The sequence below is a fragment of the Myotis lucifugus genome, unplaced genomic scaffold, assembly GCF_000147115.1.
Source record: "Myotis lucifugus unplaced genomic scaffold, Myoluc2.0 scaffold_531, whole genome shotgun sequence".
Taxonomy (NCBI): Eukaryota; Metazoa; Chordata; class Mammalia; order Chiroptera; family Vespertilionidae; genus Myotis; species Myotis lucifugus.
In genome coordinates this window covers 45,497-61,858 of record NW_005871579.1, presented here as the reverse complement: position 1 = coordinate 61,858, position 16,362 = coordinate 45,497, and the positions used below count along the sequence as shown (strand labels likewise).

Here is a 16,362-nt window from a genome sequence, read left to right as displayed (position 1 = left end):
AATTCCACTTTCATAATAATGCAGATGAACATAGAAAGCCACCAAAATGCTCCTGTTTCATGTCAAAGAAGCCTATCACATGATCAGTTTAGAAAGTCACATAATATAATTATGAATTATACAATTTGTAACCAATAATGTCACTCTAGGGAATTTATTCTAAGTAAAAAAAATAAGTCAAAAGAAGAAACTAAACTCCACGCATGGTGGTGTTCACTTGGTCATTACGAAGACCAAGTAAAAATGAATTATGGTACATGCAAAAACATGTTACGATCTCAGAATACAAATACTGTACCTATGTTAAGTTATGTTATTATTTGGTTTTTGAGTTTTTTTGGTGCACTTAAAATTTTATTTTAAAGAAAGGTTAGGAAGACTGGTATGCATAAAAAAAGTTATCAAACAGGTTAGTAAGACAAATTAATGTTTATTTTAATGGACTTTGCATTCATTATGGTTGAAATATTAAAAAAACAACAGAACAATCCACTGAAAGCAAATTTGACAAATTAGGTTCAGTGGAGATGTTAAACAAAAAATAATTGCATAAATAGTGACATTATCTTATAAATACCTAGAATTAAGTTACTTTTCAAAAGATGTAAGCTGTAATTCTTTAATTTTTTGTTATTATTGTTAATCCTCACCTGAGGATATTTTTCCATTGATATTTTTAGAGAGAGTGGAAAGGAGGGGGAGAGACACAGAGAGCGAAACATCAGAGTGAGAGAGACACATTGATTGGTTGCCTTCTGCACACATCCTGACCAGGGCCAGGGATCAAACTTATTTTTCCCCATCTCTGACATTAGAAAAATTTTAAATTTTTATTTTAAGGATGTTTGTAAAGTACTTTGAAGCAAAACAAACACAACAGGTAAAGATCATGAAACAAATTATGATTACTGTTCTCATGAATTCTTACCAACTGGTAATTACCAAAATAACAGGTATTTCATTGATAGCATGCATTTCATCATTGAACAATAAAGCAAACAGAAATTTTTATATTCCAGTCTCTATTAGAAGCTACCTGGGTAGCTACCTGGGTACAAGTCAAAGTCTTTTAACCTCTCAATGCTTCTGTTTTCCTGCCTATGTTAAGTTTTAAAAGTAATTTTAATAGTCTATGTGAAAATCATGTCTGTCCCTAGCCGGTTTGGCTTAGTGGATAGAGCGTCAGCCCAGGGACCCAAAGGTCCCAGGTTTGAGTCTGGTCAAGGGCACGTACCTCGGTTGTAGGCTCCTCACCGGTGCAGGCCTCCAGGCTCATGCAGGAGGCAATCGATCAATATGTTTTTCTCATATTGATATTTCTGTCTTTCCCTCTCTCTCCCACTCTAAGTCAATGGAAAAATATCCTCGGGTGAGGATTAAAAAACAAACAAAAAAACAAAAATCATGTCTGCAAAAGGCAAAGCATGATAAAAGGAAGGAAATTCTGTTTGGGGAGTGGAATTATGAGTGAATCTTTTCTGTCTTTTGTTTCAACTTATGAAAATGTTTTACAATAAATAATGACAAACAATATCTTTCTGAGAATTTCACAACTATTTCTAAATATGTCAGAAAAATAGACTTAAAAAAAAAAAAGACCAGACGGAACAATTTGTTAGGGATAAATAAGAGCCAATCAAGGGTCTTCTGCAATAAAATAATCTGCCCTTTTTATTTATCACTTTTCAGAGTTTTCACTCGCTGGAAGGAGTGAAAGGCAGAGCAGCATGCATTACCTTTTCCTTTGAAGACAGCGTGGGATGGACAAACTTCCTGTACAGGAGGCTGGAGCCTTTTGTGTAGGGAGAGAGCAGCCAGGCTACAAAGGCTATTTTTAGTTCGTAATAGAATGGAAACCTGGAGAGAGATGAGAAATACACATTCCATTAGGTTCTTGGCAATGCTGCCCTGGGCCTGGGAAGGGCCGGACCCGGCACAGACACCTGTCCTGCCTGCACGGGGCTGCAAGGCCCAGCTCCGCCTTTCCCCACCCAGGAAGGTGTGCACACACATGCACACCCAGCTCGAGCCCGCAGCCTCTTCTGACAGCTGGTTTGTGTTTTCTTTTGTTGCCAAAGCAAGCCAGGACCCAGGTTCTCTCAGCAAACCCCATGCCATGCCTGGCAACAGCTGGCACCCCTGCCCGGCTGTGCTCATTTCTGTTGGAGCCGGCGATCCAGCCCCAGCCTGCAGGCTCAGGCCACCTGGGTGCCATTCACCCAGACACTGTCACTGGCGGCCAAGAAGGCACACGCACCTGCAGGATGTCCAGCAGAGCAGGGCAGACAAAGAATCTTTTATGAGAATAAAAGCCTCCCCTCAGCCCCAAAAGAGGGAGGGACAGGCGCCTAAGTTTTGTCAGGAAAGAGGGTGCTACCCAGCCTACTCCAGTCAAGGGCAGGCAAACAGAGCTTATCTTTTTGGTACCCAAAGAAAGGGCACAGGTAACATACAATTCTGGAGTCTGAATCCTGCACACCATTCACTTATTCACCCCATAAGCAGACAGGATTTCCATTCAGCAAGACTGAAATGCCGATATTCCTGGGAAAGAGTTCATAAGACAAACACTATCCCCCCTGATGTTTCCGAGAAGGAGCAGGAAGACAGCAGGAGGCCAGCCAGCGCCAGAAGAGAACATCGTTAGGAGGGAAAAGTCCCAATTCTTGGAGTACTCACCAACAAAGGAAGATGTCGGTGAATGTCTCTGCTGTGGTGAAAAGTGCAAATATAATCCAGTACATCATCCATTTGACCTGTTGAACGAAAAAGTAACAAAGCTAGTAGAGAAGGTCAAGGGTGAAAGGCTGCCCAACATCGAGAAGAAAAGGCCCAGATGCTGGGGCACGTCCAGGCAGTGCTGCTGCTTGTCTATCCCACTCCCCCCCATCCTTCCCAAGCTCATGTCTGGCTCCACTCCAAACCTTGGGGCTGGAGGCAAACAGGCTGTTTCCACGATTGACCCAGGCTCAAGGTCAAGGTGGACCCTAGGTGACCGTCACTAGCCCTCAGGTGAGCCACGGAGGCCTGTGGACCAGGAGTGGCTCAGGATTCACTCAGGTAATTTTTCCAAGTAAACTTTCCAGGCCTTCACAGAGACACACCCGGGAATGAGCTGTAGCAAGGCCAGTCTCTCTGGGACGGAGTGGTGATAATCCTCACTGGCCACCTAAGACCCTCTCCTGTGAGAAACCCCTCATCCCCAGCCTCTTGCAGAAACTAGATCTTTTTTAAAAATCTCTCCCACATGAGCATCCATTCCATTTCCACTGCCTCTCACCCTGAGTTGAGGTCGTGGTCCCCTCTCTCCCATTTCCCTTGTCTCTAGGCTTTCCCCTCCCCAACCCATCCTACAAACCAGCGGTCACCAGCCTTTCGGACCTCACGGACCACCAATGGTCCACGGACCACCGGTTGGCGACCGCTGCTACAAACCATCCCCATCCCAATCTTCCAAAAGCATGAACTCATCAGACTGCCACCATCTTGTGCTTGGTGTCTCTACCTCCGCCTCCTTCCCAATCTGTCCTCCATATTCCAGTCAGAATGGTCTTGTTAAATCCAAACTTGATGATTCTCCTTCCAAGCTTTTAAAGTCTTCAATGGTCCCTTACTGTTAAGATAAATCCCAAATTCCTTAAAATGTTATACACGTCCTTGCATGAACCGGACCCTCATTACCTCCGTAGAAAGCCCTCCGTCTCACCCACACTTGCTTGAATTTTCCACTCGTTATAATGAACCTGAACAGGGCATCTTCCTTTGCCTCCGTATTTCAGCCCTCAGATCTCAGCCTTTGGGCCATTTCCTCTAGGAAGTGTCCAACGTTGGGGTAAGTGCACTTTCCTTTTTCTCTCCCGCAGTGTCATACATGCTCCCGTCCTAACACTGAACGTTCTGCTTTGAAAGCACCGGCTTATTGCTATGCTTTTCTTACTAGATTGTAAGTTCCCTGAGAGTGGAGGCCAGTTATTTTTGCACCACTGTAGCTCTAGTACCCCGAACAGCTCCTGGCAGACAGTATGTGCTCAGTGAGTATGTCTTGAATGACTGGATTAGAATGTTGGCATTGTCAATGGGAAAGAAAGGATGGTTTTAAAAAGACTGAGAATAATATGCTTTGGGAAATACTGGCCTACGTGGCTTTTTGGGAAGAAAATAGAGAATTAGGATGGTTTCAAGGAAAATAGAGAATTAGGATGGTTTCAAGCCACGAGTACTGGCTGAATAGATGATGGGTACACATGGGAGGAAAGGGGCCTGTTGAAGTCGGGGCATGGTGTGACATGGAGCCACTCACACCAGCAAGGAAGTAAATAAAGGGTCAATTTAGGGAGAAGAGGCTGAGCTCCAAGAACCCGAGGGCAGTCTGAGGGCCCAGGAGACATCCAAGAAGCATGCCCAACAGGCCTCTGGAAAGGCAAGACCGAACTAATCTCAGGAGGGAGAGTGGGGCCATGGCCAAAGATGAAGGAGGCATGGGGGTGAGGGGGCTTGAGTGTTAGCCTGAAGAAGTTTCCATCATGAACCCCTTCTCTTTAAAATGCTTTCCTGCAGAAAGGACGGTGTGAGAATGATTCGCTGAGCCTCAAAAGGTAAATGGAATACTGGTGGCTCAGAGATGGAAACCATAAATAAACTACCAGGAAATGTTTTCCCCCATCAAACCACAGAGTAACCAAATGATGGCTATTCTTCCCAAGGTATGAAAGAGAAGTTGCCAGGTTTGAGGGATTCTATCCAAAATTTCCTGCAAGACATGGAGAGCATGGGCAGGACAGCGTCCAGAAGAGAGAGAGGGAGCTATGGCCAATTTGAGACCAGGAGCAACTCTGGAATGAAGAGTTGACAGCAGGGCTAGGGAGTCCCTCTGGACTGATCGGGGCAGGACCCAGCAGTGAGGACATAGGAGAAGCTGTGATCCTAGGTCATAGCAGGAGGGTGGGAAGCAGAGCCTAGAGACCTTCCATGAGCCACAGAGATGGGCTGAGACACCAGGACCCATCAGGAAGCCTCCAGGGCGCCTGGCTGCCTGCAAGAGCCCGCCGCATGGGCTGTGCAGGCAGCAGGCTTAGCCACCTCTGTAGCCTCACCTCACCCTTGGATCCTCCCCTATATCAGTCACCCTATTTCCTGAGTACTTCACACTCCCTCTTGCATCTGGACCCCGCTCCGGCCTCCCAGGGCACTCCCTATGCCTAATGACCGAGAAAGCAACGATTAGAGCCTGGTTTACAGCTGCCTCGGCACCATCTGCTGGCAGGAGCTCACAGTGGACAGCTGCATAGCCCGGTGGCCCTGAGAGAATGAGGAAGTGAAATTCCCTCACAGGCAGAACTCTGAGCAGTGCACTGGGCCTGGAAGGAGCAATGTCCTGAGGTAATGCACCTACACTGCCACCAGGTGTATGAACTATTTTCTTATTTTCTGCACTCTTTGATGCTTGGCATCTGAGGCCTTGCTGATTACGGAGACACTTCCCTCCCCAGGACCAGACAATTCTTGAAAAGAGAAAAAGACGTGCCCCCGGGTGGACTTTTCATATGCAAACTGACCAATCCAGAGCCCATAGGAGCGCTCACAGGTGGGCCAATATTCCCCAGCCCTAATAACCCCAGGCCAGGTACCAAGGCAACTAGGGCAGCCCCCACACCCCACACCTGCTGAAATTACTCCAGCTAGCCAACCCTAAACCTGACTACCCTGCCCTACCTGACTTCCCCGCAGAAACCAGCAGAGGTTGTGGCCCACCTGCTCTGGCCCTGGAGGTGTCCTGGGCCTCCCACCTTTAAGGAGCTGTGAGTAAAAACGTCTTTCTTCATGACAGTCATTTCTGTGTCTGCATGCCTCACCATCCCCGATTAAAGCAAATCCCAAGTACACTTTAAAATACAAGGTAAGGCTCTGGCAATACCATGAGGTACATGGAAGGATGGCTGAGACTGGTACTGGGCCGTGATCACATTTTGGAACTATGTGGATGGACCCCCAGATTGCAGACATCTGTGAAAAGCCCGTGCCTGACCAGCACCATCGGAATCATGGAGGAGCTGGTTAGAAATACAGAATCTCAGGCTCCACCTGAGACCCTACGGATCAGAATCTGTATTTAATGAAATCCTCTGCTCATTGTACTCATGTTAAAGTTTGAGATTCACTGGTCTTGTTACAGCGTAGCAAAAAGCTAGGGACATTCCAGGGCAGGAGGAATAGGGAAACTGAGGCAAGAAAATTAAACAAGGCCAAGCAGTTTGGACAGCTTGCAGCTGGTTTGTAAACAACAAGCCATTATCTTCCCAAAACCAAAGACACTTGAGAGCAAATGGTTAAAAGTCTCTCTAAGTAGAGAAAGCAGGAAAGGAGAGGGGAAGTGGGGAGGAAAAAAGAGTTTATTTCACTCCCTAAACAAACAAGCCATCAGTTTTGGGGCTTGGCAAGATAAAACTGCCAGGTGCTTCCCACAAATTCTGGGAAAGCCACAACAAAGTGAAAGGGGGACCTTGAAAACTCATCTGTACCCAAGATACTCGGCAGAGAGATTTATAATTTATAGACAGAAACATATATAAGGCAGAAACCTCCACCCCACTCGCTCCTCAGATTAGCCGAGAGAGCCCATCCACACTTTTTTGCTGGATGATTGCTTGCCTTGTTCCTTTAATAAATTTGCATGTTTTACTTTCTTAATAAATTCACTTGAACACAACACAATGACCTGGAGTCACTTGTTTGGATTCATTCATATGAGCAGATAAGAACTGAGATGGGACAGCCTCCCCCTCTGACTCAGGGCTGTCGGATAACTTACACCTCTGGTGTCTGTGAGAGGTGCCGTAACAGTCTGACTCACAGCCTTTCTGCTTCTCAACCCTACACTTCTGAGTTCTACTTTTTAATAATTTTAGTGCCTGGAGGATAGGTGCTTCTAGCAGGGATACAATTGGTTCCAATGAAATAGAAGCAGAGACTAGACCTGACCACTTCAGGACCACCATGCCACTCGGAAGTGGATAATAAAGGGACTTAGGGGCTTCGACGGGGTGACTGATCCTGATGGTCCGGGGAACCAGGGTTGCTGCTACACAATGTGCAGGGGAGGAAGTTAACGGTCCTGGGGGATCTCCGACTACAGTCTCACTCAGAGGTAAAAGTCAATGACTCACAGAGGCAGGATTACTAAAGCCTCATGTTCCTCAGGAATGAAGATTCAGGCCACACCCTGGATAAGGAAGCTCTAATTCAGTGGTTCTCAACCTTCTGGCCCTTTACAGTTCCACATGTTGTGACCCAACCATAAAATTATTTTCTTTGCTACTTCATAACTGTAATGTTGCTCCTGTTATGAATCGTAATGTAAATATCTGATATGCAGGATGGTCTTAGGCGACCCATGAAAGGGTCGTTCCACCGCCAAAGGGGTCGCGACCCACAGGTTGAGAACCGCTGCTTACTGAACCAAAGCTCTGACCGGAGGCAAAGGGAGCATGCATTAGATGGTGGAAGAAGGAAGCAAAGGAAAAAATGCTGGATGTACGATGGAACTGCCCAGAGCAGTGGTCGGCAAACTGCGGCTCTCGAGCCACATGCGGCTCTCTGGCCCCTTGAGTGTGGCCACGAAGTTTCAATCGCACTGTACGTGCACGCCCGCACGTGGTATTTTGTGGAAGAGCCACACTCAAGGGGCCGCAGTTTGCCGACCACTGGCCCAGAGCACCTTCTGAATTACCCTGGTCCCACAGGTGGCATGTTTTTCAATGTCTTATGAGCTAGTTTACAACTTTGATTTCCACATTTGCCCAAGAAATCAGTTGAATATTTTTAAATAATTCATTTCATCACTCCTGATTGGTTATGTGTCTGCTCTTTGGAATCTCCTTTGATGTGTTTTTAGCAGCTTACTGGTTCCCTCATTAATTAATGAGTTACGTAAAATTTTTACGCGTGTTAATTTTATATTTGTACAAGAGTCGTGATTTTACCCTTTAAAGATTATCTTTTAACAAAAGACATAAACACAAGTTATGAACTTATGACCGCTTGCATGACTAAGGACTGTAGCTTCTACCAATATTTTCTTCATTTTTTTGTTATGTATAGATTTAAATATTTTAACTAATTTTATTTATTCTCCGTCTCCCCCTAATAGAGTATATGGGTGGTTCACTCGATCATTTAATTTTTTAGAGTGCTGAATATTAAGATTAGGTCCTGTCAAAGCCAGAGGAAGCGAGGTACTGGACCTGCAGCTGGACTCAGCTGAAGAAATTTGGATCTAACAAGTAAATGAGTTGCACAGAATTCTTATTGGAAGGTTTTTTAAAAGCCAAAACCTGGGTAAAGGAGTGGATGTCAATGTTGGGCAACCAAACAAGTAACTGTAATGGAAATATATATATTGTATATGACTGTATAATACAGTCATATTATATACTGTATTTTAATTTCATTAAACATCATAAATTTTATTGAATATAATTATATGTAATATGTAAAAAATACATGTTTATTACCAGTATCCAAAGCCTTCTAATTTTGAGATTGTCTTTTTGGGCAGCAAGGCCTATTATCTAGGCTTGGAAAAAATCAAATGCCCCTAGCCAGGGTTTTGAATCTTCACAGACTGTTCCAAAGGCACAGGCAGCCAGAAGCCAGTGTCCACGGTGACGATACTGGCAGCAGCTTCCTAACCAGACCTTTCCTGTGGCATAAGTTGACCTGTCACCAGGTTTCTGGGATCCTCCCCAATTTGAGTATCTTCCCCCCAGCCTTCTAGTTTGTCCTAGGAATTCCCAAATTCCCATAAGTTTCTTTCTGTTTAAGTGCAGTGCGTTTGGAAAGACATAAGAAGCTATGAATGTTGACAGCAGTGTTTCTCAAATGGAGGATCCAGTAAAAGGTCTGATTTTCATTCCGGAAGTCTGGGCAGGACGCGAGAGTCTTTGTTTCTAACAAGCTCGCAGGTGATGTTGCTCATTCTGGTCCACAGGCCACACTGAGCATGGGACGGAGAGCACTCAGTGCTTGTAGAGAAGAGGCTGGAGAGTAGGGAGGAGCAAGACAGAGGGTGTCCAAGCCTGTATAATGGGTCCGCTCTCGATGTTGCAGGCGAGGATCCCGGGGGATTGAAATGAGTATTCCCACTGTTCAAAGGCTTCTAGAAGTTATATAGAGTCTATATTATAGACAGCAGAGTGTGAGACGAGGGACAGGAGGCAGGAGAACCAATTAGGGAGTGTGGTAGGCAAAACACTAGCCCCTGCCCGCCCCCAAATGATGTCCTCATCCTCGTCTCCAGAACCCATGAGTATGTCTACGGCAATTGGGCCTTTGCAGAGTCGTTAAGCTAAGAACTTTCAGATGGGAGACCGTCCTGGACTATCAGGTGGCCCACTGTGTCCCATGAGTACTTCAAGGCGGAGACCCTGACCCGGCGGTGGCCACAGGGAGATGTGACTATGGAAGGATGTTCAGGGATGAAACACAGTGGACCTGAAAGAGGAATGCCCAGGAATGCAGGTGACCCACCTCCAGGAACTGAAAAAGGCAAGGAAGTGCATTCTCCCCTAGAGCCTTGCCTGTGTTAAGCCCCTAAATTCATGGTCATGTGTTACAGGAGCAATAAAAACTAGCAGAGGAGGCTACTGCAACATTCCAGGGAGGAAATGATGACAACCTTGCTTAAGAGAGTGGCTGCAGAAACGGAGAGACCTGGTCTGACAGATTATTAGGGGACTAGGGACGTCATCACCAATCAGGTGTGTGCACGGCTGGGTGGTGAGGGAGAGGCAGGTACAAGGAAATTCCCAGGTTTCTCTCCTGGACAAATGGATCCATGGTCAAAAGGAGAAGAGAAGCGAGTGTACACGTGTGAGCGTGCCAGTCTCCCTAACACTATTCAGCTCCTTTCTTCCAGTTCCATTTTTGCCAAGAAACCGTCTCATCTTTATTCTCAAGCTTTCCTTTCGGGAAAAACACGTGTTCACCAGCCAACCCACACAGCTGCTCTGCTTGTCAGTTATATGTTTCACTCTAAATTTATGAATTGCCCTTCTAGTGACAAACCAGGCTCCTGTGAGATTGGTCAGAGCAAAACAGTTTACCAGGCTTTGATCTCTCCCAGAAGAGCGGACAGAGCTGAGTTTCTGCCCCTGCAAAGCAGATCAGGCCTTGAACCACGGTGACCCCAGCTTTGCCTCCTCACCTGGCACAGCTGCCCAGCGCCTGGGCTGGAAGGGAGACCTGGAAGAGGCTGCCTCGTGCTTCCCCCCTGTGCCAGGTCAACGGAGACTCATGAGCTTCTGTGCTTATAACTTAACAGCTATTTACAGCTCACGCTCAGAGGTTCCCCGTCTCTGGGGAGAACCCACCCCCGTCTGGACCCCCGGCCTAGTAGCAAAGGCAAGCCTGGGCCAGCAGTTCTAGGAAACCGAGAGGGGAGGGTGGTCAATGCTGGTTGCAGTTGGCTGGGAGGTGGCTGGTTTCATCATAAGGATGTCCTGGGGCAGTGGCCGGCAAACTGCGGCTCACGAGCCACATGCGGCTCTTTGGCCTCTTGAGTGTGGCTCTTCCACAAAATACCACGTGTGGGCGCGCACGTACAGTGCGATTGAAAGTTCGTGGCCCATGTACAGAAGTCGGTTTTCGGAAAGGAGATAGATGAAACAAGTATACAAGACGAGTGTGGATGGGAGAGTTAGAAGGGGTCGACCTCAGCGAACGTACCTCAATCAGATTGAGGACGTTTTTAGCAAAGGCCAGCTTGGGAGTACCCTAATTAAGTTAATAACAATGTACCTACCTATATAGTTTAAGTTTAAAAAATTTGGCTCTCAAAAGAAATTTCAATCGTTGTACTGTTGATATTTGGCTCTGCTGACTAATGAGTTTGCCAACCACTGTCCTGGGGTATCCGAGAATGGAAATGATGTTTCCAACCCTCTCTGAGTTTCCAACCCTCTTTACCTGACAAAGTTGCCAAGTGACACCTCTGAATCACAGAGGGAGAGCGAAGACCCTCTGTCCCTCATGACACTGGGGTCAGAGCTGTTGCTCTTCACCCCGCAGTTCAGCTGAAGAAAAGGAGGCTCTTGGAAGCCAGCTTCTCGCCACGCATTGCATCAAGCAAATGCCAGAGCCAGGACTTGACTTCAGGTTCTTGCTGACAAAATCCACATCCTTTGTACTTGGACCTGGGTCTCTCTCCTTCCCTCAACCCGCCCCCTGCAGGTCTCTGTCAGTCAGGGGTGGTCTGATGGTTCTGTCTAGAGGTGCCCAGCACATCTAGGGCCGTGACCACGGCTCCCAAATCCACTCAACAGCAATACATCCTCCAAACCATGGAGCCCCTTCCCACGTGCTCTGCCCTCTGCTAGGTGCTGTGGGGTAATAGCTGTAGAATAATGAACAACTCCCGCCCTCTAAAAGCTTATAAAGCAACAGGGCTTACCTCCTGGGGCATCTGAATCACAGAACTGGGGTGGGATAGAGCCTGAGTCGCAGACCCAGGAGCTGAACCCGGTCTGCTGGGCCCAGGATCCCTGCTCCTGCCCCTGGTGCTAGACTGTCTCCCAATAACAGTGCTTTCTGGTCTACACAGTGTTTTCCAGACAAAGAAACAGGCTCAGCGAGGTGAAGCCACTCAGCCCAGGCCACACAGTGGCATGTGGTAGACTGGGGACCTCGGTTCCTCTCGCTGTATCCCCCTGCGTTCCCCCCTTCTGCACTCTAGTTCTAAAGAGGAAGTGTCGACGGGGAGGGGATTCCTGGGCCACACCACGTAGGTCTCATGAGGAGAGCGATGAAGGGACTCCTCAGCCGGCTGCCAGCGCCCACAGCAGAGAGCGCCCACCTCCTCCCGCCCATTCACACCCAGTTCACTCCCCAAAGTGCTACTCACATATTCTTTAATGTCCTTTGATTTCACAGCCTTGTAGGAGTAATATGCAGGGTAAAGGGTGCCAAATATAAGCCTGGAGGGAAGAGAGAGAAAGAGAAATGTGATTTTCATTCATGATGGGAAATGTCTGTCTTCAATGGCAGGAACCGTTCTCTCAGCTACGGAAAGTGCTGCCGTGGGCTTGACTTATGGTTTCCGAATGCCCTGAGTCCGCTCCTGGCTGGGATGTGCTTCGGGACCTCCTGTCACAACCTACAAGGGTGATTTGGGGTCATGGAAGCCAAAAATGGGGTGGGGTGGGAAGCCAACCTGCACATAAGACACTGAAATTAAAGGTCAGACCTTCCTCTCCTGCTGCTAATCCCCAGATGCTCTATGAGCCTGCGGCAGGCGGCAGGCACTGTGGGCTTCCTTCACCACGGAAACCCGGCTCACTAAAAGTTCCTTCTAATTTCACGCCTCTCCTGCTTGATTTCAGCATCCTGCGGCCGGAAATCAGCTTTCCAATTGCAAATCCACGCAGGCCAAGCCACACGCATCCCCACCCGCATTAACCTGCTTCTCGCTGCTCTTAAGACGAAGAAGCAAAATTAACACCAGCGTGACTGTTGGGCAGCAGCTCTCTGCCCGCGGGCAGGGCTGCACTGGGTCATTAAGGAATCTGACTCTCAGCCCTGCCTCTAAGGGCTGCCTGGCAGAGCCCCACCTGACCTCATTCTCTCCACCTCGTACCGCCCCCCCCCCCCCCCCCCCAACGGCCTTTGCCTGGGCTATCGTCTCCTTCTGGAATCTTCCCCCACTTCTGTGTCTGGTTCACATGCCTGTTCACCAGACCCCAGCTCCATCATGACTTGGTCACAGAAGCCTTCCCTCACCTCCAGCTGGGTCAGTCCCCCCTCTCCTCCTCCCCGCGCCCCCCCCCCCGCCCTCAGTCAATGTGCATATTATCAGGGTGCTCTTCCACTAGTGTTTGGGGGATACTTTGATTGACAGGATCTCCCCATTGGACTGTAAATGTCTTCAGGGCACAGAATGGGTCTGTTTTATTTCAACAACGTGTTTCTAGCACCTGCCACATAGTAGGCTCGCAATGGATGTTTTTAAATGTATGACTTGACAGGACGTTGAAGCTGGAAGAGTTTATTCCTTTCACCTGACAGATAAGGTCACCCAGGTGTCCATTCAGATGCAAACGGAGTGGGCACCAGAGGTGCATGGCTCCCCACCCCCCAGGAGCCAACATCTCCTGTGAACACCCACCCACAGAGCTTCCGGGGTCCCTGCAAGGAGGCTCCACATTTGGGAACCCCAAAGCCCTGGCTCCCTCATCAGTATTTAGAGGTCGCACAGGAAACTCGGAGTCCAGATGCCATTGACCACGCAGTGGGCACCATTCACACAGTGCTGCGGCCAGGCAACACCCTGACATTCTGCCTCCGGTTGCCAGGGAAAACCAGTTAACTGAGCAGAGTCCGTTTCTAAGATGCTGGCAGGGAAAGCGTTTTTGCACCCTTGCCTCACACAGACCTGGCCCTACGTGCTACACAGGCATCGCCTCAGTCCTCAAGCCACCTCGGCTAGAGGAACCTCTTTCTCGGACGGGACACCGGCGCACAGAGCGGTCAGCCGCTTGCGTGCCTAAGGTCCCATGACCGTTGCGGAGTAAAGCCTCTGAAGACTGGCTGATGTCGGCTGGCGCCCTGGCCAGGGCGGCCTCCTCCCAGCCTGGCCTTTTACTAACACTGTCCTCCGGCTTCATCCTCTGTGAGGGCAGGGTTATGTCTGGGAGAAAGATAAGCCCGCAGAGGGGACGAGTGTCTGAGGGGAGGAGAAAATGTAGGCCTCAGGTGGGAGGGGAGAAATTTAAGGAAGAGAGAAAGGCACCAGGCGTGCTGAGGGGGCACAGCCTGGGGAAGCCCACCGGGTCCAGGAATGAGCCCGCCTGGTGAGGAGGTCTCCCCAGCGTCCACCCTGCCCTCCTCCCGAGCATTCTCAGATACCAGAGCCTGCTTCCCTCCCTGAGGCCTTCCTGACCTCCTGACCTTCTCACCCCCTGAAGATCAGGTTCTTCTCTGCCCCCTACACGCAGCCACATCCCTCTTTCTTAGCCCTTACGCATACACTTGCGGTGGTTTATTCACCTTAGATGCCCCACAAAGCCAAGGCCGGTCTCTGTCTCATTCATAACCGCGCCGTGGGCCTGGCCAGTGCTCGGCGAGTACCCGGTGTTCTCTGTCTGGTGCAGTAAAGGGCAGAGCCATCCAGGGCACATTCATGATGCTGGGACTGAGCTCTCGACAGCAAGGGGATGCCAGATGGCAATGGCTGATTCAGCAGAGCCTCAGGCAACGTGCCCCTGGCTCCCCTGGCACCGATGCCCTGGTTTAGCCAGGTCTGCCAGGAGGGTTTCCAGCCCCTGCCCTGAGGCAGCGTGCGGCTGGCGGAAGAGAGACAAGTGCAAACTCAACAGCCGCTATTTGCTCCTCTGTGAGCTCCCCACGAGCAGCGACACCTCTGGTCACGGAACTGGGACCCCTCAGTGGTGCGCGGACGGGAGGCCTGATGTGAAGTGGTGGCCGGTGTCCCCCTACCTGATAGCATGGGGACAGCAAGACAAATTTGCTTTTTCAGACCCTAAAATCTCCATAGCCCCGGCAGGTAGAGGAACACACTTAGCATCTCACTGCCCAGGGAAGGGAGGATGGGATTAGAATGCTGAGTACGTCTAAATCTATTCTGGAGACAAGAAGTAACAGATGAAGCAGGTCCAAGCCAAAAGGGGTTGGGATCTATGTCCACGCAGACCAGGTGCCCCTGCAAGTCCCCCGCCCCCCAACCCCCACCCCAGCCCTCCCTCGGCCTCCGGATCTCACCGGCAGCAGCTGTCCCCACAATGAGCCATGCTCATCACTCACAACTGTGACTTCCCGCCTGCTCTCGTCCTGCCTCAGTCTTAATGCAGGATCTTCCCGCAGCCTCACAACTGTTTTTCCTGATAAAGTCCACTAATCCCTTAAGATCCATCTCAACAAAGCCACTTCTGTGAGTCTTTGATCACTTGTCCCTCAGAATTTTCTTGATATTATTTAAGTCCATTACAGCCCTGATGCTGTCGTATTAATAAGACGTTTAAAATAATGATATCAATATCGCTGAGCACTACTAATGCCAGGCACTGCTCTATAGGTTGTATACATGCCTCACTTAACCCTCAACACCCATATGGGATAAGAATTCAACTCCATTTTATTTATTTATTTGTTGTTGTTTTAATCTTTATTGTTGAAAGTATTACATATGTCCTCTTTTTTTCCCCACTGATCCCCTCCAGCCCACCCAGGCCTTCAGCACCCTATTGTCTGTGTCCATGGGCCATGCATATATGCATACAAGGGCTTTGGTTCATCACCTCCCACCCACCCACCTCCCCGCCTTCCCTCCGAGATCCCACACTGTTCCCTGCTTCCATGGCTCTGGATCGCCCAGTTCACTAAGTCTACTCCGTTTCACAGACGAGGACATAAGGCCCCAGGAGACCACAGCCAGGAGCAGCGCTGGGATGTGGGCCTGGGCAGCCTGACAACAGGGCCTGTCCGTGCCCCCTGGGCTGACTGTGCTGGCTGACTCAGTGTCCCCGGCCAAACCACGCAGCCCTAGGTGGTTCGTGGGGCCTCTAGTGCCTGGCACAGCCCCTGCTGAAGTGGCCACTTGAAAAATGTCTGTTGAGTGAATAAAGAACAAAGAATTGAAATGTCTCTTGGGAACTTAACCCACTTCACAGATTCACAAAACTCTCTCTACAAGGTCAAGAGGGAAGCGGTAAAATACTTAGGAGGATCTCCAGCTACTTAAAGTGCTCACGTCAGCCCCCAGCAGAGGCGAGGAAGAAGGCGTGTGTGCCTCTAGAGAGGAGGCGAGGCTGGGCTCTGTGCCCACACACTCCTCCCAGTTACCTGTGACCGGGCCTCGAACCACCCTCCCTTCTCCACGGTCACTTGCTGTGACCTTGAAGCCTGCCACCCCTAACTTACTGGCTCCATTTATCTGCCTGTCATGTGTCTCCTATATTTGTGCCCTCCTTCCTCCAAGTTAGGGGCCTTCAGAATGTTTGCTTCAGAATGAAAACAATATGCGTTCTTCCCATCTGTGGGTGCCACGGGGCCACGATCACGGGGGGCCTATGGAAGAACTGTCCTCGTGGGGGTGTCCAGGAAACCAACACCAAAAGGGAACGCTTCACAGTTTGACCAAAAGAAGAGATAGCATCACATCCTAACTGGTGCCAGTGACTGCTCTGCGGGGTGCTGGGCACGGCTGTCGGTGCTCTACCTGCCTTTGCATGTACAAACCTCTATGACGTGGGCATGGTTATCATCTCCATTTCACAGATGCAAATAAAATCAGACGACGTAAATAACTGGGCTCGGGTCGCACAGCAAGTCCAAGGCGAGGCTGGACAGGATGTG

At 49.2% G+C, this 16,362-nt stretch overlaps 1 protein-coding gene across 1 annotated transcript in view; it reads right to left on the bottom strand.

Moving 5' to 3' along the window:
* Positions 1-11,968, bottom strand: part of REEP1 (receptor accessory protein 1) — a 42,487-nt gene extending 30,519 nt beyond the window's left edge. Inside the window, exons 1-3 of the mRNA XM_023745306.1 lie at positions 11,897-11,968; positions 2,680-2,756; positions 1,737-1,857 (exon numbers count right to left, since the gene is read on the bottom strand). Coding sequence (XP_023601074.1) covers positions 1,737-1,857; positions 2,680-2,747 — 189 coding nt within the window. The 5' untranslated portion in view covers positions 2,748-2,756; positions 11,897-11,968. The remainder of the gene's footprint in view (positions 1-1,736; positions 1,858-2,679; positions 2,757-11,896) is intronic.
* Positions 11,969-16,362: the final 4,394 nt, after the last annotated feature.